The following is a 27,602-nucleotide window of genomic DNA, read 5'->3' as shown; positions in this document are numbered from 1 at the left end:
CCACTATACATGGTAGCTAATATCAACTGAACATCATTACCACTTACATCACATAACTCATTAGAATTAGCCCATCAATCTGTAAGAACTTAGTATGCACTTATGTGCCAGGTGCTGGGGATATAAGGACAAAGAGTGCAATAATCCTTACTCATGCATAAAAATATATGCAACATAAATATGTGGCGATTTAACAAATATATACCACTTGGTTAAACAGAAGGGGGTTGGAAGCGAAGACATAATAGCAATTGAGGAATCAGGAAAATCTTGTGAAAGACTGCTGGAGTGTCTCTTTAAGAAAACAGTTCTCTCCGAGATGAATGTAAGATACAAGTCCACTGCAGGTACCAGGTTTGGCCAGGAGATGGACGGAGCGCTTGACAGAGCTTCAGCCTCCACCCCTCTGGGGAGGGCATTTGGAGTCCTCCTCCCCTGGAGTCTGCTGCCATCTGTAGAGGGAGCACTTTATTACCCTTGAGTGGCATTAGGTTGTTCCATCTGGAAGTGGACCCTAATCTGCCTTCATCTACTGTCAAAGGGATGTTAAGGGAAAGAGGAAGGGCCAGAATAGGAGCCTTGAGATCATCAGCAGTGTCTTCTCTGGGGCTCTGCAAGTTTACTAGGCATCAATAAGAATGCTAATGAGATATTGAGCTTTAATAAAAAGCACATACCACAAAGTAAGGAATGACTCTTGCTTGGGCTTGATTTCTATTTCTGTGCTTGATTATAGATATTTCACTTTAGGAAAGTCACTGACAACCTGAAGAGCATCAGGACAGCTAAGATGATTAGAGGGCCTGGATAACATATCATAAAGGGAGCAGTTAAAGGATCTAGGGTTGTTTAGCCTGAAGAGAAATCTCAGGGAGGACATAATAATCACCAGTTATATGAAGAATTGTCATAAGGAGTTTAGATTTTTCTATTTTGACTCTAGAGAATAAGAGAAGGACCAATGGACAAGTTTCAGAGACAGCCATAGGTTAAACTGGGAGGGTTGGGGGGGGGGGGGTGGAGTTTGTGATCAGTATGAGCTATCAAAAGTGGAATAGGCTATTTTAGGAGTGAGTACCCTCTTCTCTTCATTTGAGGTCTTCAAGATTAAGTCCAATGTCCACTTTTACAGGAATATTGTAGAGAGAAAGTTAGATTCAGGTGGTAGTGGATGGCCTCTTAAGTTCCTTGTGACCCTGAGTAACTTGGTTACTAAGCTAGGGATTCCATTAGAGACACATTAAAAAAAAAAAAAAAAAGACTCCATTAAAATAATTTTAATTTTACCCTTGTTGTTCCAACAAGAATTTTTAAAAACATGTTGGTTTAAATGACATTAACATTTCCCGTCTTGTGAATCACTATGGAACAGAAAGATAATGTAATCCAACCTTATTTTTTTTTTCTATAGGCAAGGAAGCAGGAAAGTAGAGAATGGAAGTTAACTGTTCAAAATTCCCAGCAAGGTGGTAGCAGAGCCTGGATGGGAGGTTAGTCCCCAACTTCTTAGTCCAGGGATTTGTTACTCTTATCAAGGCAAAACACCTTCGAGAATGTGGCCCCCTTGTGAATTAATTCAGCATGTACTGCCCTTTAATATGACCACAACCCAAGTCACAGATATATGGAGCTGAAAGTGAAGAGGGGACCCCCAAACTCTGAAAATCCTTGAAGAAGAAAATCTTCAACTCTGCCTCAATAAGGAACTCATGAGTTTCAGGACTGATCCGACCCCACCCAGATAACAGGGGTGAAACTGTTTGTCCCTTGGGGCAGGGTCCCTTATTGAAGCAGAGTTGAAGATTTTCTCTTTCAAGGATTTTCAGAGTTTTGGGGTCCCCTCTTCAACCTCAGACATTTAACACTTGCTGGCTGTGTGACTCTGGGCAAGCCATTTAACCCCAATTGCCTCAGCAAAAAATAAATAAATGAATGAATGAATAAATAAATAAAGCACACTCCTGGCTAACAGTTCACTACTTTGTTTCCTAGTAAGTAACACAATGTCTAACCCATCACCCCGTACTAGTTCTTCACCCTATAGTTCTAAGAAAAGAAAGATTCCCATTCTTTCTACATAGTAGATGTTTTTACTGGCTAAACGACGTTTTAACCTAGTCTTTCCGTAAAGAGCCAAGAGCAAGAGAGATTCAAAAGGAAATTTATAACACCACACCCTCCGTTCATTAACAAAACAAAAAAGCAACCACTCACCTTCATTTACATTTACTGAGGAGTGGTCAACAAAGATAAACATGTGAAAGCAAAAAACTCATGCACAACAAAAATAAATTAGAGGTAATTGAGAGAATCAATAAAGGCCTTTTGAGATACTGGGACTAAGTCTTAAATCTTTAGTAGGCTTGCAATTTGGTCCCTTAATTTACTCTTCCTTCATTCCAATCACAAGTAACTTTTTATTTGATTTGCTTTGATTTACACTGTGCTTCGAGCCAATTATGAATAACCTTTCTCCTTTACATTTCTGTCCTACTTTTTTTGTTCACAATCTAATCCTTTGATCAGTGTAAGCTCTTAAGCCAAATTTTCTACATTATCATTTTGCACTTTGAATGCCTCAGCACCTGACATTTACTAGGTACTCCGTATAAACATTAAAGAATCACCACGTAACAGAAAATATCTCACATTTAAAGTTTTACAGAAGGATACTGTGGCGTCGTGTTTTTGAAAATGCAAGGCTTGAGTCACGTCCCACTGGTTTAATTACTAGCTTCGACCTTTAGTCACTTCTAACCATCTGAGGCTACCCTCGTCTGTACAACAGGGACGGGCTCGGGGACTAGCAGCAGCCTCCCAGGACTGCACTAAGGATCCGCGCTCGCAGACGCTCAGTGCGGACCAGAACTCCACGCACGGACGCCGGCCACTGCCGCGGAGCGGATAGCTCGCACCGCTCTCCTCGTTAGTTGGCCTGCGGCGGGGACGGCACCGTGAGGGGGAGCTGGCCGCTGCGGCCCCGCCGGGCGGGCCAGCGCGCCGGGCCGGGCACGCACAAGGTAGGCAGCGAGCCCAGGCCCCGCCGCCGCCGCCGCTCTCCCGCAGAGGCTTCCGACTCCCGGCCCACGTGTACCCATTTGTCACAAAGTCCCCACTAAGCGACAGGAACACAGTTTCCGCCATCCTCCACGCTGCAAGTCGAACGCCGAACCCTCCGGCAGCCCTCTCTCAAGGTGTAAAAAGTCTCCAAATCACAGTGGGCAGCAATTCCAAGCCGGCGGACATGGAGAGGCCAGCGTGGGCAGAGGCGGAGTGGGAGGACCCCGGCCCACTCCCGTCTTCCCCCAAACGCTGCTTTTGTTAAGGACTCGGGGGGGGCCAGGGACCGGGCAGCCCCCGGGCCTCTCGGACCTCCGACAGCCGGACTCCGGAAAGTCACAGCCTAACCCACAAATGCGGAGACTTTATTTGGAAAGGACCCGCCGGGCAGAGCCTAACGAGGGGTGACTGAGCCGCGAGTCCCCTCCGCCGGCCCAAGTCCCCAGGGCACCCGCCCGGTCCCGAGAATCGCGATTACCGCGATTACCAACAGCCCCGCGGGGCGCGAGCGGGGCGCCTCCGCTCCCCCTCCCACCTCCCGCCGGACCCGATCCGCGGCGTCCCGCCGGAACCGGACCCCGGCTCCGGAGGCCAGCACCCTGGGGTCACGGCACGCATGGGCCGCCGCAGTCGCCGCGGGCGGGAAGCGCGGCCCCAAGGCCTCGGGGCGGCGTTCGGGCTCCCGCGGCGGCTGCGGCTGCGGCTCCGGCTCCCCCCGGGGCTCGCGCCAGCCCGCTCGCTCGCCCGCTCGCTCTCGCGCCCTCCCCGGTGGGCGGGCGGCCGTCCCTCGGGGCCGAGGGGGAGGGGCGGTCGGGAGGGCGCGAGAGCAGCCCGCGGACGATGAGGGAGTCCCACGGAGCTGCACCCGCCGCCGCGAGTTATTAATAAACTCCGCTTCTGCCCCAGGCCGCCGCCCAGCGCCCGGCCCCCAGGGCCCAGCTCCGGAGCCGGGGGGCCGGGGCCGGAGCCCTAGCCGGCGCCGCTGCGCTGAGGGCGGCGGCCGGGTGGAGAATAATGCACACTGGGTAAAAACACATTTATATACGAACCTCCGAGAAAATTTTCCAACAATTCCTTCGTCCGACCACCATGCACCAGGACAGGAAACAGCCGCCCCGGCCCCAGGGCCCCGCAACACGCATAGAGTCCCCGAGGCCCGCCCCCGGACTCCATTGGATCACCGCCCTGTCATTCATGGAGCCATTCGTGATTGCCATTGGTCAAAACCCCCAAGACCGGGAAGAAGGCGGTCTCTTCTGTGCCCTTCCCCGTGACGTAGACACTTCGAGGCTTAGAAGCTTGCTGACGATTGGCTATCCAAAGGTGCGGAACACAAACTCCACAGACTGACTGGCTGAGAGCTCCGTCTGTTCCCGTCGGACTACACCACTACGGCGTGTGAATTATGCCGGTTCTGGGGCCTCAGCGGGAGGCGCCATTTTGTAGTGAGGGAGAGAGGCTGGCACTTGAGATTAGCGGGGAAGGGAGAAGCGTCGGTGGACGCCATTTTCCCCGTGGACTTGCCGGCGGCGGCGGCTTCTCCGTCTCCCCGGGGCCAAGCCCTCGGGGTTCGCGCTCTCGCGAAGATGGCGCCGGGCCGAGTGGAGCATGAAGAGCAGCGAGGAACTGAGCTGACCGCTCCCCGGGGCTCCCAGGGGACTCTGGCCCGAGACGCGCCCGGTGGAGCGAAGGCCGCTCCTTCTCCTACGGTCCGTCTCCGCTCTTCTCGGAGCGCGAGCCCTTGTTCGGGACCGCCTGCCTCTGGAGACGAGCGGTGGGTGACCCGCGGCGGCGGCGACCCGGAGGGAGGAGGTCCGGGCCGGCGCTCGCCTTCCCGAGGGGGGCCTGGCACGGTGGGGGAGGCGGCTGGGCCGTGTTTGCTTCTCAGAACCCGGGAGCGGCCCTAGAAGTCGGGCTGGTCTCTGACCTGCGGCCGGGGTGCGACGCGGGGCAATAACGATCCTAGTAACACTTAACGCGTTAGCGCTGTGGCTTTACCTGAATTGGTTCGCTCACATACTCCGTGAGGTCGGCCGGGGAACGGACGGACGGACGGACGGATGCATGAATGCATGCATGTATTAAAGCGCGCACTCGGTGCAAAGCACCGTCCCGAGCACCGCGAATTGTCCCCTTCGCTTAGAAGGGGAGATCCCGCTTCAGGCAAGCGGAGTCAGCCCAGTAGGTCCCTTGGGGAGGCCTCTTCGTTAATGTCATTTACACCGATAGTCGCGTCAGTTTTTTGATGTTGACATCAGCCCGTGGCCAGAGCTGTTGCTCTGGCTGAGCCTCCGTTTGCTGTGATGCAAAAACAAACAAAACCGGGAACGCTTGGCCCGCTTCCTTGGGGTGATTTTTAGGAAAGGACTCGGGGAAGTTGGAAGAGGTGATAGGAGAGGAAGCCAAGGCGGCTCTCCGAATTGTGTGGGAAATTTTAATGGGGTATAGAAAGTGGAATGGGGAGGAGGGCTACAGAAAGTGAACGGTGAAGAGAATTCAAAAAGAAAACAAAAGGGTATGGAGTTCTTTGGGAACTTTTCATGCCCATTAAAAGTGGATTATTATGAAACTGGAGAAGGCAAAGCTCCGAGTTTTAGGATTTTTAAGGATGTGTATTAGAAAGTGGACTATTATGGAAAGTCACTAGAAGCAAAGGTCTGAGTTTGGGGGAAAATTTTAAGGATGTGTGGGTGATAAATTATTTAGCTGTTAAGGAAACAAAGCTCAATGGTTACGTAACTTCCTTCAAGTCACAACATAATCACTGTGTATAGCCAGAACTAGAACCTCAAAAAGGATCTTAAACTTCAGAAGCTCAGTTAGAAGTGTCATCTGGCCAGAACTAGCCTTTAATTGTGGATGGCTGGCGCCAAGCAGAGCAAGCTAGAAAAAAGAGAGTCTGGAATCAAAAACTTTCATTTCCGAGGGAAGGAAATGACTTGCAAGCAAGGAGGCAGTTTAAATATATGTGCCGGGGACCTGAGGCAGTGTAGGAGAAAAGGTTGATCCATAACAGGATTTTGTGGCTGAAGCTTGGGTACTTGCCCTGGTGCTTCTCCAAGCTCAGAGAACACTTTATCAAAACAACACAGTAATTAAGTGATTTCGCCAAAGGGAGGAGCCCTAAGGACTGTTGCTTGCTGGGCCTTGGCTCTGGAATACAGGGGGTTGCCTAATATCTTGACATTAGACACAGTAGAAGCCATCAACTCCTACCAGAACATGAATCAGTCTTGTGTCAGCTTCCCTCTGCAACTGCCATCCAAAGCAGAACAAGTCTAATCCTTTCTTCCACTTGACAGCCTTTCACATTTTAAACAATTTCTGAATCTAGAAGCATTTCAGCTGCTTGTGCTAGGCACAGTGTGAAGAGGTGAAAGGCAAAAGATAGTCCCCCCTCCCCCCTCAAGGAGCCCAGTCTGACAAATGGCAGTTACTTAATTTTCAGGTAGAACTACTCAGTTTCTTCTGGGATCACTTGATTCAGAGATTGAAAGGATCAATACCTTAATCTTTTCTCTTTGAAATTGAGGCTGGGTAGGTCACAGGTAAATCCCTTAACTGGACTAGTAGTATTCTTTATTCAAAGTTTGGTTTCCATTTCTAATCCAGGTTTCTAGGTCTTTAGAGAAAAAGATATGTTAATATTAACAATTTAGCAAAAACAGGAGATTTTTAGTATGCCTCCACATTGATTAGTATAGTTTATACAATGTGGATTTGTCAGCTGAAAAAAAATGATTAATTTTATGCTCTTTTCTAGCATTGTTTTTTGTAAGCTAGACTCCTGTAGAGGTCAAAGTTGCAAGGGATTGTATAAGGTAAACAAAGCTAGAAGAGGGCTGGTAAACATGATCAAGGAAGAGAGTGAATCAGTGTGACTGGTGAAAAGTAATGCCATTATGGTTAAATGGGAAAGAAAGTTCCAGGACATGGGATTGTTTGAATAATAACATGCCAGAATATTTAAAGGAATGCCACTTTGCAGTGACTTTAAGTAAGCCACAAGCTTTCAAGTATTAAGTGCTGACTGTCCCAGAAGAAAAGTTATGCAAGATATGTCCTGCCTGCCTGGTTAGCATTCAGATTGCAGTATACTGACAAGAAAAGACCATTTTCTTAAATGAGGAGCTCACCTTGCCTTCAGTGAGACAAAGTATAAAGTTACCTGGCTTTTATAAGAAGCACAAAGATGTGGAAATAAAATCTAATTCTTTGATACTGGACCTTTTTTTTTTTTTTTTTTTTTTTTTTTAAAGGCAAGTCGAGCTTGCCTTTGTGTTTGCTTCATTATGTCTTAATCCTCTGCTGCATGTTCTGTGAAATATATGAGAATCCAGAGTTTATTGGACTAAGTTCTTATTAGAATGTCAGCTGCTAGAGGGCAAAGATGAGGTCTTGTTTCTCTTTGTATTCTCACACACCAGCTTGATTGGAATAGCTTATAGCCTTGTTGAAAGTACTTTCAGTGACAAAGGAATTAAAACAAGGTAAATTACTTTGTGCCTATAAAAGTTTAGAAGCATGTATGGCAGGAACATCATGGCTATTTATCCCCCTCTTACTAGTAGTAAGGGATAAGATATCCAGGACAAGAATTCCTCAAAGAATTGAATATTTCAAACTATAAATAGAGACTTAGTAAATGCCTATTGAGAGCCCTTCACGTTCCTGTAAGATCTAAGTATTACAAGTGTCTTCAGCAGATACTTTAAAATCATGATGTAGTCCCACAGCTCCTCTTCATTGTCACTGTCTTTCCTGTATGATGTGGCTCTGTGAACTAATACTTCTGCAGATAGTGCCTCCTACATTTTTGTTAATACAGGCTGCAGTATATTATTTTTGAGCATATTGGGTATACATGCATGCATATAAAAAAAGTATGGATTATGTGCACTTAGCACTATATTACTATGTGCATTATTAAAAAAGTTGTGTATTTAAATCTTTTCACTCACTATTACTATAAAGATATTTTAATGAGAACAAGCATCAGTATTTTAGAAATCTTGTTTTAATATATATTCAGAGGTGTTATTCAAAGATTTTAATGCCTGTCATAGCTGAAAGATAACACCAAAATAGGCTCGTAAAGTCTAACATCAATCATCTTGCTTATCTCTGATCTTCATAATCTACTTTTAAGTTCCTTTCCCACTACTACTTTTTAACATGCCCATCTCCTTCATCCTTAGAAAAACTCACTAGACTTCACCATCTCTTATAGCCATTGTCCTATACTTCTGTTAGCCAAAATCCTAGAAAAAATTCCTCTCTTGCCTATCCTTTTTCAGTCTGCTTTAAGAATTATCATTTAACCAAAACTACTCTCTTCAATGTTATAGATGATCTCTTAATTGCCGAATCTTAATTCGTTTTTCCATTCTTCATCCTCTGTGCTGTATATTAATAGTTTATGATCTTCTCATGAAAACTATTCTCTGGTGACACTACTTCCTTCTGGTTCTTTTTATACCTGCCTATTCTTGGATGGTCTCCATCATCCTTACAATCTATCTATACCCAGGATGTTTTCCAAGACTCTAACCTAGACCTTTTCTAGTTTTGTTGGTGACCTAATCAACACAAATAGTGGGGTTTAATTAGCATTTTTATACCCATGAGTCTTGGATTTATGTATCCAGACTTTAGTAGTCTTCTTCCTGAGTTTCAGTTGCATATCACCAGTTGCCTTCAGCCATTCAAAATGGGCACCTCAGAGACATGGACAATGGTCAGAATAGAACTTATCATTCTCAATCTTCTTCCAAATGAAAATGTTTTTTTCAGAGGTACCTCCATTCTTCCATAGTATCCTTGGAATTTTTCTGGACTCTTTTACTTTCTTCTTATTCACACATATCCAATAAGTTGCAAAATCTCTACTTCGCCATTTTTATTGTTCTCTATCCCTTCTTTTTGTTCACAAAATGTATCATTCAGTCTTTATCAGTTTTAGTAAAGATTATTGCAATAGCTTTCTAATTGATCTGCTTTTCTTCACATTTAATCCATCCTTCCTTTGCTACATCTGCCAAAATTATTTTCTTTCAACAGATTTAGTCAAGTCACTTCTAGGGTCAAATATAAATTCTAGCCTTTAACATCACTCACAGGCTAACAATACATCTTCGAAGCTTCACTGTATATTGAAACTTCAATTGAAGATTTTTTTTTTAAACAAGTTAGAAAAGTGTTTTTTCTGACTGGATGCCCATCATTTGGAGAGTGGCTGAATAAATTATGGTATATGAATGTTATGGAATATTATTGTTCTATAAGAAACAACCAGCAGGATGATTTCAGAGTCCTGGAGAGACTTGCATGAATGCTAAGTGAAGTCATAATTGGACAAGGCAACAAGATTGTATGAGGATCAATTCTTATGGATATGGCTCTTTCTGACAATGAGATGATTCAGGTCAGTTCCAATGATATGGTGATTAAGAAAGCCATCTACACCCAGAGGGGGATGTGGGAACCACGAAGGGAGTGTGGATCATAATATAACATTCTCACTTTTTATTGTTGATTTGCTTGCATTTTGCTTTCTTATTTTCTTTCCTTTGCAGCAGCAAGATAATTAATTGTACAAATGTTTAAGTATATTGGAATTGACATATAATTTATAATGTATAGCATATATATAACAATGTTGAAAAATTATCCTTGCATGTTTTTGAAAGAAAAAGCTTTAATAAAGAAATTGTTTCTCAAGTTTTAAAGCAATAAAAAGCTGCATTTTTAAAATGTCTTGTGAATTGTTTTGCCTCATTCTTTCAGTTAATATCACTAGTGGAGAACAAGATCCATTTAGGCCGAGTTTTATCATTAGTTACAAGTCCATATTAAAATACGCTACTTGACAATGGGGGGAGGGGTGAGAAACTTTTTATACCCAATTCCAAGGTTGAAATAAATGTGACAAATTCATAAGACCCATTCTCTTTGCCAAAAGGTAGGTTTATTTAGAAGAGGTTGCAGACATAATGAAAGGCAAAGTGGGCACAAGGAGTGGTAAATATGAACTATATTTCTGAGCAATAGAGTTACAAAGGAGTTTGGAAGAATCCAGTAAAGGAACATGTCCCAAGGCTTGAAGACATTAAATCTATAGAGGAGTTTGGTAGACTAGGCAGTCAGCTCCAGTAAAGACAAAGACACCATTAAAAAGGAAGATAACTATATTGGACTTAGTCCTGAAAAGGACTTGTAGGGGAGTTTCTTGGGGGTTTTCAGGGGAGAAAGGGAAGTACCAAAGAACAATTTGGTAGTATGGAGGGAGGGATAAAGAAGGTTGATGGAATGTTCTTTGCAGACCCAGTCTAAAGATATGCTAATCAATATCTCAATACACCTTGTTATTCCCTAGGTGCTGCCCCCCCCCCCCAATCCTGTGTTGCCTGAAATTTTAAGTTACCTAGCAACAAAATTATATGATAATCAATTCCAATGGTTGTGCCTCTTAAACAAGGAGGCGATTCAGACCAGTTCCAATAGAATTGTGATGGAGAGAGCCATCTACAGTCAGTTTGGGGACCGAGTGTGGATCACAAAAAAAGCATTTTCACTTTTTGTTACCGTTTCCTTGCTTTTTTCCCACATAGCAACATAGTTGCTAACAACTATGCTCCCCCAAATCATGTCACTTCTGGTGCCTTTATAATCATTTCACAAGGGTCACTTTGGCAGCTGTGTAGATTGGAGGGACTAGAGGAGGGACAAGTGAAGCAGACAAACTAATAAACCGGTTTAGGTAACAAAGGGTGAGGTCCTGATGTTAGGAGGATGGTTAAGAGAATCAGACAAAAGTTAACAGGTACTAGCTCTAGAACCATGCTGGACAAACAATAAGAAACGTGGATTTCATTGGGGGAAAGGGAGAAGAAAGGGAGCTTTTATTGGCCTATCAGTGGGAACCAGAGTGATTTGGATTTTGAGCATAGCCCTTAAGAAATGAGTCTGAACCAAAAGACACCTGTGTGTTGTCTCACTGGAGCAGCTCCTACAGGGAATGTCCTTTGTTCAAGATTACCATTCAAGTATGAATTGGCTTTGAGTTACAGAGGGCAACAGAACGTCAGGAAGGAGGGGGGTGAAAAAACAGACAGGTTTTGACTGTGAGTGGGAGTGCCATGGATGAAACTGAAGTTAAGAACTGTTTTTGGGAGGAAAATGTTCACATCTGGCATTAGAAGATACCACTAGCACATAAAGAAACTATCCAGGAATCAAGTTTAGACTTTGTTGACCCTATTTGGGACTTTCTTGACAAAAAGATCCTATAATGGTTTGCCATTTCATTATCTCATTTTACAGATGAGAAATAAGCAAACGGCATTAATTGACTTGTCTGGCCTCATACAGCTAATGTCCAAGGCTACATTTGAACTCAGGGTCAAATTTATAAAAAAGTAAGAGCCATACCCCAGTTGATAATCAAAAAATCATCTATCCCCAAAGGGATATACATTAATACATATCCTTTGATCAACAATACCACTATTAGGCATGAATACCAAGATTTTTTTTTAAAAGGCCTTGTATGTACAGAAATATAGCAGCTCTCAAAACAAAAAATTGGAATACTAAGGGGATGCCTATCAATTGGGAAATAACTGTTTGTGATAGAATATTATTGTTCTGTGGAAAATTAGCAGAATGCTCAGAATTCTCGATGAAACTCAAATAAACTGAAATATACTATATATACAAAGTGGTAACAACATGAATGACTGCTATTCTCAGCAGTACAATGATCCATGACTAAAGAATGTAGGATTTTTCTATATGTCCAGAGAAGTGTCTGAATACAGATTAAAGTATACTTTCTCTACCCGTCTTCCTCTTTTATAACTATTTTTCTTGAGGAATTTTTTTTTTCCCATTAAGGTGGGAGATGTTTTTTTCACATGACTTTTATGGATATATTTTGTTTAATTTCACATATGGTTTCTTAATAAGGGTTGGAGGGTAAAGATAAAGGAAAATCTGAACAAGTTTAAAAATAAATGTAAAAGAAAATTATTTTAAATGTAAATGGGAAAAAAATTTAGATTTAGACTTACTCAGAAAGATGAACTCATCCTTCTACCTGCCTTCCCTGAAAAAGCAGTTACAAGTATGAGTTTGAAATTTGCAAGACAGGTCAGGGCTGAAAAGATCTATTATTAAGTAAGGGGGTAGATGACATACATGGAGGGCTAAGGATGTGTTGCTTTGGAAAATAAGGAGTTAGGAATTATTAGGCAGGAGAAATAGGACAATTATTTTATAAGCTAAATGAAAAATGAGGTGGTGGACTGAGCAGATGATTAATAGCATAAAACAAAATCCACAAAAGCATTTCTAATACAATACTTTAAAAATGTGAGATATCTGGGAATTGCTCTAAGAACATATAAAACATTCCTTAACAGAAAGAAGTGGAAAGGTAGAGTTTATGTTTGGACCTTGCTAATAAAAATGTACAGATGTTTATTATAAAAATCAGATTACCATGAGGATATTAGAAAATAGACCAAACATTGGAAGCAATAAAAAAGAACATTTCAAAAAATCTAAAATAAAAGAACAAAAAGAGACCTGAAAATATATTAGATAAGGCTACTGGCTTTTTTCCTTTTTAAAGATTCAATCAATGGAACAGGTTAATAATCAGAAAACAAAAGCAAAACCAGTAGTCTAGTATTCAAGAAACCCAACAAAAATTTATTCTCCTAAATATGTGACCATCTCAATCTTCTCATTCTATTACTTTAAAAAAATATAATTGCTCCCTGTTATCTCCAGAACGAATATACAATCCCATTTGGCATTCGAAGATTCCTTATTCAGGGCGTCACCTACCTTTCCAGGCTTTTTAAGTACCTTATACCTCCAAACTTGGCCCTCAAGTGATGCTGACCTAAATGACCGCTTATAATGATGCTTTTTTTCACCCCTACTCCTAATCCTGTGAATTTCCATTTACCACTCAAGCCAGGAATTCCCTTTTCATTTCACCTTTCCTGATTCTCTAAACACAACTATCTTCTCTTGATTACCCCGAATTTAACTTCCATACAGTTTGCATGGTATCTCCACCTCTCTTTTAGATTGAGGTAGTCCTACCCTTAAAATGGACCCTGCATATAATGTAATTAAAGAAAGAATGACCATTTGAAAACGGATCATTTTCCCCAAAATTAAGTTGGAATAACTTAGCCTAAAGACACAGACCCAGATAGGTCAAATAGCTCAGACTAGATTTGCCCCTCAACAGAAACTGTAGATTAAAGCAACTTTGAAGAAAACAAGTTGAGACTCACTCTCCAAAATTCATAATACTAGAAAATCCAAATGAAGGGGATGCATTAATTGTATAAGTGCCAGCAGAAAATACAAAAATTATCTCAAGTAACCAAATCTCAAGTAGAAAGAGGTGGTGGGCCAAAATGATAGAAGAGGAAAGCAATGAATGTAGCTAGAGAAGTGGAAAAATTGGGACCATAATTCATTGCTTGTGGGTCTGTGAGCTGATCCAAGCAATCTGGAATTATGCCCCAACAATTACTAAATTGCTTGTGCCCTTTGACCTAGTAATGTTATTCGGTCTGTGTTCCAGGAAAAAGGAAAAGGGACTTGTATGTTCTAAAATATTTATAGCAGCTCTCTGTTGGCAAAGAAATTAAATTTCAGGGATGCCTGTCAATTGGGGAATGGTTGAATAAGAATTTATAAATAAATGCCATATTGTCAATACATTAAGATTTGATCACACTTCTGCAAGGATTCCCAAATATTCATCCAACAGTTTATTTTTAAGGTTTCAGGAGTAGTAGGCATACTAATGTACCACTGGTCCAGCTGTTTTAAAAAACCATTTGGAATCCTATTGGAAAAGTCACTATTAGATCAAGTCATACAATTAAGAGGCATTTACTCCAATTAAGTCATATACAGAGGGAAATTTCATACAAGTCCTGAAGCATTGATAGTACCACTTTTGTGGGAGAAAAAAATTTTAGAGGTGTGGGAAAAAGAAACTAGCATAAGAAGGAATAAAACAAAAAATAGGTGTTTATTAGATATGTGGGAAATGAGCTAAAACAGAACAATTTACATTGATAACTTGAAAAGAAAAAAACTAACAAGACACACCTTTAACTGATGACTGACTTCAGGGTACCAATGTGCCCATAACCTCCCTTGCAGCTCAGCAGAAAGATCACAGATGTGGAATGAGGAATAGGTTGTTTAGATGTTGGCAATGGGTTTATTTTTCAAATTCAATTTCATTTTTAGTTCCAAGTTATCTGTCCTATCCCTGCCCATTAAGAAAAATAAAATCCATTACAAGTATGCATAGACAATGTAAAACAAACTGCTGTATTAGCCATTTTCAAAGAAAAACGGAAAATATGCTTCAATTTGCACTCATGAGTTCATCAGTTCTTTCTGAAGATCGATAGCATGTTTCCTGTTTTGTTTTGTTTCTTTGGTATGTGTTGTTTGTATGGGGTAATGCTTTAAGGTTTGCAAAGAACTATATGCTGTTATTTGAACCTTAAAACACTGTGAGGTATCTATTACCTGAGAGATTGAACAGACTGTCACACAGCTAATTATAAGTCTAGACAGAGAATTTGAAGTTGAGTCTGATGCTTTCTATTATGCTACTAGCCACCTCATATACAATAACTCTGAAACCATTCTCGACTGAAATGGCACTCCACAGGAAAAAATGTCTATTCCATTCAATCACCATCAGTTATTCCTCCATTTTGCATAGTATCATAGATTTCATGGTTTCAATAAAAAGCTGCATTTTCAGAAGAGAGAATTTGAGCATTGGTATTCCATGAATGCTTTTTCAATAAAAGAGCCATTGATTCAATGATGACTTATTCTACTCTGATAAAAGAACTTATCATGATTGGCTAAGAAAACAATTGGAACAATCTGATCTGGTTGGTCTTCCCTTTTGCTGAAACCGGTCAGAATTTGTATCCTGTCAGCTGGAGGTCATGAGTGCCTCCACCATAGAATGAGGCCCTTGGGCTTGTGTCCTGGTGCAAGTTAATTTGATTTCAAATCAAACCTACCACTATCACTGTCTTGATGGAAGAAACAAAATGTTAACTTCAGACAAAATCTAAATATGGATAGATATACAAGTGTAAGTTCAAAGGGGACATTATAGGAACTGTACTTTGGTTCATTTAAATTTCTCTTTAAGGATGATAAAGGGAGTAGCCTTAATAAATGTCAGCCTTTGTGGAGTGAGAAAGGAACAGCTTAACCTGGCACTCAAGACTCCTTTACCAACAGGTGAAGCTCCATGGCAAGGTGCTATGTAGCAGCCAGATTTCACCAGGTTCATCAACAAAGAGGCATAGGAATTTTTTTTCTCCAAACTTTTAATATCTAATTAAGTGAACAGACCAACAAAAGTTTACATAATTCATTTTTCCGTATCTTCCTGAGAACATGATTATTTCTTTTACCCTCAATATTAAATACAATTGCCAATGCCTTTTCTTCATGCTTGCTCCAATGGGTGGCCAGCACATGAAGCGCCAAAGAGCCATGCCTAGGCCTACAGTTGGCCACCATTGCTCTAGAGTTCTGGTCTTCATGAGGTGAGCAAAGAAGCCACCATCTTGATAACTTGTGGAGATTAGCAGCCAACATTTTATATATAACCTGTAGAGAAACAAATTTATTTCTTTTATTTAGTACTAGGAATATACATTTCTACAAAATGGATGACTTTTGCTCCCAAAGATGTATGAGTAGTATTTTCGCCTGAACATTTAATACCATCCAAGATAAAAATGTCAAGCCTCTACATTTTTAGTACATCCATTAAAAAAAAAAAACCCAAAAAAGGAAATAACAATAAAACTGTTATTCCACCTATTTGTAGTTAAAATTTTAAGAAACAAGATCAAACTTTTAAAAATATGGCAAAATGGATATAAGGTATATAAACTAGTGATAATTAGTTATACTTAAGAATGAAGTTTTCCTTGAAGTTAATAAGTATGTCACTTAGTAAGATAATAGAGGTCATCACTATTTTACAATAAATAAAGTCTTAGTAAATATGCCAAATGAGGTCTCTTCCTATTTACTTCCTAAACAACCCCATTGAAGAGGATTCCATTTTATTTTAAGTTCAATGTTGAAAAACTATCCTGAATTTAACAATAAGCCTCAACTTTGCTTCCCAACATCTTAAACACCAACCATTTATTTCTTCAAGTTAAGTACCTTAGTAAAAGAGAACTTTAATACTATGACATGAAAATAATAAACCTTTATTAGAGATGGACTTTTCCAATGACAGATTAGTAATGTGAAAATTAATCTTATCAATTTATTTAATAATGAAGTCTAAAACAGGTAGCCAAAAATAGATTATTTGGAATTGAGAGGAGGAACCTAGAGGGATGGGAAAAAGAGGTGGCAATAGGTGGCTTTTCTACAACCCCATTCAAGTATTTCCACTCCTATATGTAACACCAAAAACATATAACTGTTTCAGGTTTTATTTTTTTTTAAACTATTAATAGGTTCATGACAGATTCAAGCACCTGGATGATGCTATCAGATTCACATGAGGATAACTAACTATACAAATTGATAAGAAATAAAGGCTGTGGCATAGTGACACACTTGATCTCAACATTAAGAGAAACATATAAGTCAGTATCAACTATACTGATATTCAAATGGCCAGCTGAGTCTTATACCCAGGGCACAGAATGAGAAGGTCAAATGGTCAAATGTAAGCAATGCAACTTGCTTAGGGATGCCTTCTGATAAGGTAGGTATGGGGATAAACGTTTTAACTGCTTGTCCTTCAAGAAAACCACACATTTCAAAAAGCAGACTTAATTATTAACATACAAGAAACACACAAAGACAAACCATTTTTCTGAAGTTTTGCATTTTGAGTTTCAATATGTGCAGGTTTCATTTTTACAGATGTAATCAATTCTCTAGCCTGTTTGAGACCCAACAGCATTTAAATTAAAATAGCTTAGAATTCAATAACACAACACTTTGATACATGTTAATATGTGTGTGTATATATAATATATAAAACCAACCCAAATCAACAATGACTAACTAGACAAATATTGAAGATCAATGATCAATGCAAGATAAGAAACTAAGGATTTCTTTTAGAGGTGTCAATAGGTTGAGGGATGGCAAAGCAACCTCTATGCACCATCTTGCTGCTGGCTTGTTTTGGGAGTGGTATCAATAGTGGTCCCAGAGAGAGCTGTGCCTACTGACTGATTTAAAAGATATCGATACTGTGATAGGCACAGAGACACGTGTGGTAGTTTAAATGCAAAATCAAAAGGAAATCTAGCACTTAGCACTATAAGCAGGTGCAGGGGGAAAAGTAAGTCATTCTAACAGAAGTTTAAAAAAAAAATAGGAAAAAACCGCATCAGATCAAGCCATTATCAGCCGAATTAAGTTCTTTTAATAGATTGCATATATAGATGTTCATCCACACACTTCAATCAACTCTTTAAGAGCAGAACTTAGGTCCAATTTACATGCTTCAGAGAAGATAACCTTTCTCATTTTTACATTAAGGTCTTATACCCAAATTTCCACTTGTACATTGAGAGCCTTAAGAAAAAACAAAGGACACAGAGGGTGTTGCCATTTTTTTTTAGCAGCAATGAAGTATCCACTAACCCCTTTTTACATACCGAATTCAAGTCACTGTCAGAGGTGAGTGCACCACAGTCACCAGGTACAAAACTGCTAGTTCATTTTTAAATTAATAACTTGAAAGTACCCCAGCCCCCCTCCCCATTACATCCCTTCTTTTTATAAACAGCAAACATTTTGCTATTTTATACATAGGCTAGCAGGCTTGTTTCAATATGAAAGTGCTAATTCATTTACAGATTTGTATCAGTTATGTAGTGCTACAATAAGTGTCCAATAATCTATATAGGAACAATCTTTGATAAATGGAAATGATGAAGATTAAGTAAGGCTATCAGATTACCTTATTTACATTAAAAGAATAAAGACCCAATGGGAGAGGGGATGGGAAAGGGAAGGAAACTGGGCAAAATATTCATAAGTGTAAAAATTACATCTACCTTTGAGCTTGTACTGTAAATGAGACATTTTAAATAGTCCTGCAGCCCATGCCTATTTTTTCCTCAGAAAAAGAAAAGCTGCCTTATGACATCCCCTCGTTTGTTTGCAGATCTCCACAGTGTGTCATTTGAAGCTCCAAAGTCAGGTTCTTCTTTTCTTCCAAAAAAAAAAATGAAAACAACCCTCCCACCCCCAAACAAAACAAAAACCGCCCCACCCTCCCCCCACCCTGCCCAAGACCCCTCTGGTTTACTTTCCAGTGCCAGGTTGCATGATCAGGTCCCACTTCCTGGGGTTTCTGTCCAATCTATTGATCAATTAGTTTAGAGTGAGCTGTAGAGAACACAAACCAGTTCTGGAACCACTACTGGGAGGAACACAAGCTCTTTACTACAATCACACGGTAGCAGGAAAGAAAGGGATAATTCAATTCATCCCAGGGGCTGGACCTCCAAAATTGAATGAACTTGGCACAACTGGAGCGTTGAATTTGTATCCTCCATGTTTCTCAATCATTTTGGATTCTGGAAGACAAAACATTTATTTTTATTAAACTTTTTGAAAGAATTCATTACTATGTAAAAATGAAAAATGATAAGCATTATCTTTTAGTGAGTGAGAGAGTGTGTGTGTGTGTGTGTGTGTGTGTATGTATGTATGTGTTTGGCAGTAGACTTCTCTCTGTGGCCTTAATGATCCTCTTAGCTCATAACATGTTTCTACTCTAACAAAAAATGAATTTTTTTAAGTCACTGTGGCATAAGGATGCTTACTTACACCTGTACTAGATAGAACATGGCATTACATTCTCTGGGACTCGTTTCCTCACCTACAGATATTGATAATAAGCTTTAAATTTTAAATTTTCAGGCTGTCTTGTATGGACTCTACTGTCTAAACTCTTAAATCTTTCCTACTGTGAAAAAGGGTAACACTTTATACATTTTAATACAAGTCTACAATAGCAAATGTCAAGTAGAGTAAATGGTATGAAGGACAAAAAGATCAAGGTTTTTTTCCATCAGTAGAAGCACATTTCTGATTAAAATGTGGGCCAACATCATTGTATGATTTGGGATCACTAACGATCAAAAGACCTAGTTCATTATCCACAAGAAACTACTCATAGTCTTTCCTTCCCTTATGGGATGGGCCAAACCTCCTCCCCTTTTTTAGTTCTCTTCCAGAAAGAGGCTAATATGTTCCTATTGGCATGATTCAGTGATGTCACTGTTGTGAGGAAACTCGCTTTCTGAATGAAAGGTGAGACAAGTTAACTCGCTTATGGTAAAATTCTACAGGCAGCACTGGTAATAGCCTTCCTGATTCTGAGCCAGATCATGACTGGTATTCATTCACCCTAAATCTAACAAAGAAAGCAGAAGAAAAACTCATCTTGTACATGACACGCACACCTCTAGAGAGGTCACTGATCATATCCAACTCTTTATGACTTCTTTTGGGGTTTTCTTGGCAAAGTAGTTTGTCTTTTCTTTGTCAGGTCATTTTACAGACAACTGAGGCAAACAGAATTAAGTGACCTGTCCAGGATATACAGCAACCAAGCTCAGTTTTGAAGGGAGACAAGGATTCTGAGGAAACGGGGCAGAAGTTGGGGAAAGCTAATGTTGCTATTTGGTTAGAAACTACTAAGACTGCAACAAGAGGAATAAAATGAAATAAGGTTAGAAAAATAAATGGGAATACACATGGAAAGCCATGTATATCAGGCTGAGCAGACCTGGGATGACAGCAGTATGAGCAAAAATGCTACAGACAGAAGAGATGTGGAGGCAGAAGCAGTACAATTCTAGATACTGAAGGGTGACGAGCAGTTTGAGATTCAAAGATGACTCCAAGGCTTTCTTAACAAGAAAACACAAACTAAGGATGGGCATAAGTTTAAGGAAGAAGGAAACCATTTATGTTTGAGGGTTAATGGTTTTGATTTTCTTATCTCACTAAGGAAGTGACAGAAGAGACAATGACTAGAACACACTAGAGAGAGAGGATGGGGAAATACAAATGTGGGATTTAACACTATTTCAATCTATGAAAGCAGAAGAAATGTTTTACACTGGGAGATCACAGGAGCCCTTGGAAAAAGTTGACTGTCAAATAAGTCAGCAGCCCTATGTGGACGTCTTAAGAAAAGATGGTGGTAGGATGAGTGTACAGATTTTCTGAATTAGGAAAATCAGTCAAGATTGAAGATGAAAGGGAATAACCAATAATAGGGCCAAGTGAGGAAGTGAAGGGGTTGAACTTAATACTAAGAATAGGCAATGCCTTTTTCACATGTAAGAAGGAGAGAGTGAATGAAGAGAAAAGGCTTCTATTAGAAGGGCTTTTATTGTTTCAAATGAACAGGAAGCAAAGGCAATCTTGAGAGAGGAAAAGATAATGAGAAAGATTCTCAACAGTACAAATGGACATTTTTCTACCAAGGTATTCTGTGAACAAAATACTTCCTGAAACTTGAAAGATCAATGTGCATTTAAGTTGTTGTTATTATTATAGGATCAGGTTTACATGTTAATATTATGATTCTAATAGATTTTCCAAAGATATCACCTATCCACTTATGCCTGTGATTGATAATTCTTTGCTTCCATATGATGGAACTTGGTTCCCCTTACAATTATGAACAGAAAACAATTTGGTGACTGTGTATTCAATGAATTCAACTATGATTAATGAAATGATAAGGACAATTAAAAATCTATTACCAATAATAAATCACATTAACCATGTAGTCTGTAAGAAACAACATAAATTTATATTTGCCACAGAAGGCTTGTTTTTAACTTCAAAAATATGCAAAATTATCCAGGGCAGTCAAAAGATAATAAAGCATATGAAAGTACCGTGGGCTGCTCGTCTCTGGTCTGCCAGAGTTGCTATGTCTTGTAACTGTTTTCTTTGTTCTTCATTAAGACCATGAGTCAGAGCTTGGTACCACACAGGATTACGACTCTGAATAGCTTTGAAAAGGAAAACAAAATAAAAAATTATGCCATCAATCATATTAAAAGAGGTTTCAAGAATTACTGAAATTGGAGTCATAGTGTTTGAAGCATTCTTCTTGTTTTCTAGGAACCCATACTATAATTCAAAAGAACTGATCTATGCTACTTTATAGTTATACCAAGTGCTTAGTATGTGGTAAAGACTGAATAATAAATCCTCACAACCACTCTAGATATACTTATCTTGATGAAGCTTTCACTTTTGAATTGTTCAATAGAGCAATGTGGAAAAGTACCATTTTGTTCCTCCCATATAAATTCTTATTCCTTGTTCTAAATAACCTCAGAATATTTATATACACAATGAAATATACTTACAGATTCAGCTTCCATAGTAACATGGAATGCTCAATATATATATATATATATTTTATTTAATAGCCTTTTATTTACAGGATATATACATGGGTAACTTTACAGCATTAACAATTGCCAAACCTCTTGTTCCAATTTTTCACCTCTCCCCCCCCCACCCCCTCCCCTAGATGGCAGGATGACCAGTAGATGTTAAATATATTAAAATATAAATTAGATACACAATAAGTATACATGACCAAAACGTTATTTTGCTGTACAAAAAGAATCAGACTCTGAAATATTGTACAATTAGCTTGTGAAGGAAATCAAAAATGCATCACCTTTTATATATAAATTACTACCTCAGAGAAGAAATATAAAGAAAACTACACTGGCCTATTTCCTAAAATAACAAGGCATACTGATTTTTTTGGACACTATTTAAACCTTCAGCACAACTGGCATTATGTATAAAACAAAGTGATTTATATTTTAGTGAAATAGTTCTGATTCAGCTGCTTTAGCTCAACAAAAATGTTTACCATCTCCAGCGATGATATACATTACACCTCCTTGAATCAGCCAATTATGTTCATACAGGTTGTTAAAGTATGCCAAAAATTATCTAAGCATTAAATACATATTCTGAATAGTGAAATTTATTTAAAATTTGAAAATAATTCACTAATGTCCATTTAGATCAAGAAATTTTAGGTTACTTACCTATCTATTTTTAGGAACTAGTACAGAAAATATGATCACTGGAATTACTTACTCTGAAATATAGCTTTAAATATCTGATACTCGTCAACAGGGTTCTCTTCATCATCAATGATTGTGGAATAGCCTTCCAGGGCAGTTTCTTCTGCATCATCTTCTTCCCACTCTTCATCGTCTCCATCTTCTCCTGCCTGCTTAGCTAGAATCTCTAAATATTCTTGCCCATCCTCATCAATATCATCTTCATCACTTCCAAGCTCTTCTGTCAAAGAACAGGAATGGTTTTAAACTTGGGAAGATCATTAACATTGTTAAGTCCACAACTCAATAAATCCCAAGAAGTATTATCCTGAAGGCCCATTATAAAAGCACACTTATAAACAGGTTATTAATGACCTGTGTCAAATTATGACCTAATGTCAAAAGACAATTTAAATACTATTGCAGTTATCAAACAAAACACCCCAAACCCACAAACCAAGTGTTTAATAGTTTTTACACAAGCTTGCAGGTGATTTATCATTACTAGAAGGAACCTTTAGAGGTGCTTGTTAATTTTTTATTAACTGCTTGTTAATTCTTCCTTCATTTTACATTAAAACAAAAAAGGTGCAAAATTCTACACATTCTGAAATAATAAGTTCTCAACTTCAAATTCAATTCTCTTTTCCCCATGATATTGTATATTATCTAATATCCTCCTGGAACTTAATGTATTATTAGAAACTAAAAATAACTATGACTAAAATTGACATTCAGATCAGCTATAGCATGTTGAAGTGTTATATAAAATCTAGTGTAAAGACATCTTTACAGATAAGGAAATTAGGGGTCAGAAATTAAGTGGCAAACTCAAGGTCACACAGATGTTAATAACAAGAGTTTAGGAAGCAGTGTTTTCCAAGTACAAATATACAAAGTAACAGAATCAACCTGCAGTACATTTTTATTCCTAAGCCAAAAAATTCCCCCACTAACCAAAACATCCATCTTCTGAAAACATTTAAATGTTCAAGAATGATTTCTCCATAACTTTTTTCTTTGTTTCCCCAAACTATCACCTAACAGATTATTTCATTTCTGAAATTCCTAAAGTAACACAAAGGATGCAGAAAACAACTAACATGCTTACCCCATCCACTGCATCAAAAAGATTGAGTTTATGTTGACAAAAACTAGACTAGAGTTTATTTAATAATTCTTATAGGAAAGTCAGCTCTAAGTCAACCCCCTCATCTTATTAAATTTGAATCAGGTTTCTTACTGCCTCTCCTCCCTCAAAGTGGCATTTGGTCTTTTCCAAAAAGTCATCAATCAGGTCCCTACTACCAGCACATTAGATTAGTGTACCCATGGTCCACTTGATTTACCTCTGCACAGTAGCTGGGCTGGAATGTTAGTATGGAGGAGGGTGCTGAGAGAGGTTGTTACAACTAATCCAACCTGAAGTGCAATGCATTTAGTAAACACTCTGTTATCTGATACTTGATAAATCAGAAATCTCAACTAGTGCTTCTGGCGTTGTTCAGGACAAGGATTCTGTAAGTGCTTCCTTAATGCCCAAGAAGAGTCTTTCCCATGCATGTGAAGAAATCTACACTAACCAGACTTATCTGAGAAATGAGAAAAAAAAACAAATCCCAAAATCCCCTAGCCGAATAAAAGTTTTCTGTACATTTCGTTTTTTAAAAACTAACTACTTGTAACAATTTGTTTAATTCCCAAATGCATAATTTTTATGGCAAAAATATATTCTTGGGCCTAGATCAAGAAAATATTTAATTGATCCAAATACAAGTGTCATTTTCTGCAAAATACAAAGTTGTACAAACATTCCAAGTCCTATTTCTTCCTATCAGAGTGATTAACCACAAACTATTAAAGCTGGAAGTGATCTGGGGGAACATTTTGATGAGGGTGGGGTGTCAGATAGGACACAGATCTTGCCCAGAGGTTCCTGATCTGTAACAGTGTCCTTACTACCAAACACGAGAATAGAATATAGTCGGGGACTCCATCATTTTAATCCCCTTACCTGTTTCTTCATCATCATCAGCTTCATCATCTTCATCACTATCATTTTCATGCTCTGCATGACAAGCATATGCTCTTTTTAACCCATTAAATAAAAGGATAAAAGCTGGAAGAATTTGTCCCGAAACCTGATTTAAAACTTGCGGTATCTGTTCCAAGTCAATAAGAGCACACAAGCCTAGAACACACATCTTTCTATCGTGAAGCCTAAAAACAAAAACAGAAGTTTAGTGGGAAAAGGGTTTTCACAAAATTGATAACATGAAATTCTCCTTATTAAGTCACTTACCCCAAGAAACAATCAACATCATTAAGCCACTGTGTAATAAAGTGATTTGTGACTGGTTCAACATTGTTAGGGAACCGAAGGTTTTCTAAAGTGTTGAGGAGCAGATGAGGATTGTAATACAGAGCTGCAATGGCCACCTGAAGACACATTGTTCGGAGCTCACTTGTTTTGACCTCTCTGGTGAGTCTCTCCAGTGCAGCTTCCACAAACAAGGGAATACACTGCAAAGTATTAAAAAGCAATGCCAGTAAGGACCATATTAAAAACCATTTCCATATAATGCTATATTGACCAAATCAATTTTAAAAACAGTATTAATATAATAGTAATAGTAATATGAGCAAATCCTAGTAGCTGCCTGAAGCCTTTAGTATTGTATTAAAAACAAGAAACAATTCTTACCAGGGGAAAAAACAGCTCAAAATACTTATAATAATAATAATTATTATTATATAATTATAATATTATATAATTATATAATAATAATTATTATTATATAATTATATTATAATATATAATTATATTATTATTTTTCCAAAAGATAAATGAATGATACACAAAATTTCCTAACTTTAAATATGTCTGGAATTTCCTAATTGCTCAAAAGTCAACTGTAGTTATAATATTACTAACCTGATCAATGCCACGGCCTTTGCATTGTAGAATGATCACTTCCAACAATTTGGCTGCATGACATTCTGCGTCTTCTCCTGCTACTCCTGTCAAGACCTAACAAGTACAAAAGTAGAATGAAGCTTCTCAAGATGAGGTCAAAGTAGGGTGGACACTCCATAGCCTATTCTCTCTAGTGAGCTCAAATGTCCTCATTGTGCCTGCTCCTTCCTAAGTAAAAGCTTGGGGCAACCAAGGAGAACAGCAAGAGATTCATAAAGAAGGCTAGTGCTAATTAGTTATGAGATGCTATTCACATGATACCAATAAATAACAAGATTTAGCAAATGTCACCAAATTCCCCCCACCCCCGCATATACATGGAGAGGATATTTTTAGCCTAGCACAATGAATGATGAACAATATGCTTAGAATGTTTAAAATCTCCACTACATATTTATTGCTCTTTCCACAAAAGGACAATGCTTCTCAAAAAGTCACAATTAAGCTGATCTACAGGTTTTTAAGTTCCTTGAAAAATTTAAAAGGCATTTTCCTAAACAATACTGTGATGGATAGTAAAAATATTTTTCTCCTTTAATGATTAAAAAACCTGGTAGAGGAACTAGTGTTAAATAGCATGCTTTCTTCTAGTATTTCTTCATATTATAGCTATGTTTTTGGTACATATCCCTTTTAACTAGAAAAATTCAAAGAAAATGAGTTAAAGGACTGGAAGCAGTCTCTATATATGTGCCACAAAATCGTGAGAGTAAAATGTAGAATATCAAATAGGGAGAAGATGAGCCCATTATAAAGTGGGCAGATACTAGTTAAGGACCAGAACAGGAACAGGTCCCCCGATTCTGTGGGAGCTGGTATGGGTACTTACCTTTTTGCACATGCTGTATATCATTTCAAGATATTTGGTGTCTGACAAAAGTGTATCTGTGTCCACAGTTACATAATTATGAAGAAGAGGCATCATATCTGTTAAATTAAAATCATCATAAATAAATACAGATTTACAAAACAATCCTGTGCACTATATATATACTACTTGAACTCAGATTTACTGAATTAGTACTTTTTAATTAACTATTCTCTACTTCACTATATACTCACTAGAATCAAGGCATGCAAAGGCAAAGAAATTCATTTTCCTAGATTGCTATATCTGAGTGGAAAGTATGTTTTTCCATCTTATTCACTTTCTCTCTCTCTCTCTCTCTCTCTCTCTCTCTCTCTCTCTCTTTTGGGCTGAGGCAATTGAGTTATGTGACTTGCCCAGGATCATACAGGAAGGACATGTTAGGATGTTAGGTGTTGTCTGAGGCCAGATTTGAACTCAAGTCCTCCTGACTTCCAGGCTGCTTCTCTATCCAACTACACCAACTAGCAGTCCTGTCCAGTTTTCTTTAATTAAAAAAAAAAAAAAAAAAAAAAAAACCCAACTTTTATCTGTAGTCTAAAACAATTGGTATTATCAAAAACAAAACAAAACAAAAAACCAAAGGAAGCCAGAATATTTCAAAGTTGCCTTCTAACCTGTAAAGTAATCAAATCCATCCTGCTGAAAGACTTCAAATACAAGAGGCAAAAGCTGCCACATTTGTGGAGAGACTTGCTGACAGGTCAAACTGTGAGCTAAAGAAAAGATTTCCTCATAGAACTCTGAAACAAAATGAATTTTGAAGGAATTATTCCTTGCCGACATAAAATTGGAATTATTTGACACCAAATAACTTATTCCATATAAAGGCATATACATTCACATACCTAAAACATGCTGTTGCAAAACAGTACCAATGACCTGCAAACAAATGCCTTCTAGCTGTTGTGTTATCTGAAAAAGAAAGAGAAATAAAATTATAACATTAGACTGCATGGAATGATTTAAGTTTCTGCCTCCAAAACACCTAGAATATCACAATTTTAAAACAAACAGAATCAGAGATTTAAGGAGCCTGGCCCAAACTCAAATACACTAAAATAGCCAGAGAAGTCAAAAGAACTGCCCATAATCTTCTCATAATAAACCAAGAAAGAGTAGAGAAATACACATGAGCAATAGTTTTCTCACCTCTTTATGATCTTCCACCACACTAAGAAGTGTATCGATTGTATTTAAGATTCCCATGGCTGTTACTGCTTTATCATCACTTCCTTCTTCATCTGGCCCAGTCTGGATTACCTGGTTAAATGTCATGGCCTAGAATAATAAAATGTCTTATTAATTTAACCAACACAAAGCATTACCTCTCTCAAATACGTGTCCATAATGACTCAAAATCTTCAATCATGGAAGGCCATTAAAACAAAATGCCTTTTTGAAATGAGCCTCAATTTCTCCAAGTAGAGGTAAATTTAAGATGGATAATTCATTTTAAAAGAAACAACTCTAAGTCAGTCATTAACTAAAATAGTACATAGTC

The 27,602-nt window shown here is 38.8% G+C and overlaps 3 protein-coding genes across 6 annotated transcripts in view; all 3 read right to left on the bottom strand.

Annotated features, from left to right (window-relative positions):
- Positions 1-4,212, bottom strand: part of ZNF143 (zinc finger protein 143) — a 39,741-nt gene extending 35,529 nt beyond the window's left edge. For 2 of the 3 annotated variants that reach the window (XM_031943155.1, XM_031943158.1), the window contains exon 1: positions 4,110-4,212. The gene's annotated coding sequence lies outside the window, so the exon portion shown is untranslated. Of the gene's footprint in view, positions 1-205; positions 453-4,109 lie in introns of all 3 variants that reach the window. The other variant, XM_031943156.1, reaches the window with a different exon arrangement.
- LOC116420066 (proline-rich protein HaeIII subfamily 1-like) lies at positions 3,213-4,151 on the bottom strand. The gene is made up of 3 exons (XM_031943557.1): positions 4,146-4,151; positions 3,539-4,081; positions 3,213-3,386 (listed from the first exon to the last, which is right to left on the bottom strand). Exons 1-3 carry the CDS (start codon positions 4,149-4,151, stop codon positions 3,213-3,215), a joined length of 723 nt encoding a protein of 240 aa, XP_031799417.1.
- Positions 4,213-15,446: 11,234 nt separating the features above from the next.
- IPO7 (importin 7) overlaps positions 15,447-27,602 on the bottom strand; it is a 48,314-nt gene continuing 36,158 nt past the window's right edge. Inside the window, exons 16-26 of one of the 2 annotated variants that reach the window (XR_004230338.1) lie at positions 27,251-27,379; positions 26,947-27,013; positions 26,716-26,841; positions 26,060-26,157; positions 25,189-25,284; positions 24,556-24,776; positions 24,268-24,473; positions 22,288-22,494; positions 21,054-21,170; positions 18,186-18,710; positions 15,447-15,750 (exon numbers count right to left, since the gene is read on the bottom strand). Coding sequence is in view for 1 of the 2 variants with exons in the window: in XM_031943142.1 (XP_031799002.1) it covers positions 18,613-18,710; positions 21,054-21,170; positions 22,288-22,494; positions 24,268-24,473; positions 24,556-24,776; positions 25,189-25,284; positions 26,060-26,157; positions 26,716-26,841; positions 26,947-27,013; positions 27,251-27,379 (1,365 nt within the window). In the remaining variant the exon portion in view is untranslated. Of the gene's footprint in view, positions 18,711-21,053; positions 21,171-22,287; positions 22,495-24,267; positions 24,474-24,555; positions 24,777-25,188; positions 25,285-26,059; positions 26,158-26,715; positions 26,842-26,946; positions 27,014-27,250; positions 27,380-27,602 lie in introns of both variants that reach the window. The other variant, XM_031943142.1, reaches the window with a different exon arrangement.

This window comes from Sarcophilus harrisii, chromosome 6 (genome assembly GCF_902635505.1).
Source record: "Sarcophilus harrisii chromosome 6, mSarHar1.11, whole genome shotgun sequence".
Classification (NCBI taxonomy): Eukaryota; Metazoa; Chordata; class Mammalia; order Dasyuromorphia; family Dasyuridae; genus Sarcophilus; species Sarcophilus harrisii.
Note: the sequence above shows the minus strand (reverse complement) of the source record. Positions and strands in the feature narration are given on the sequence as shown.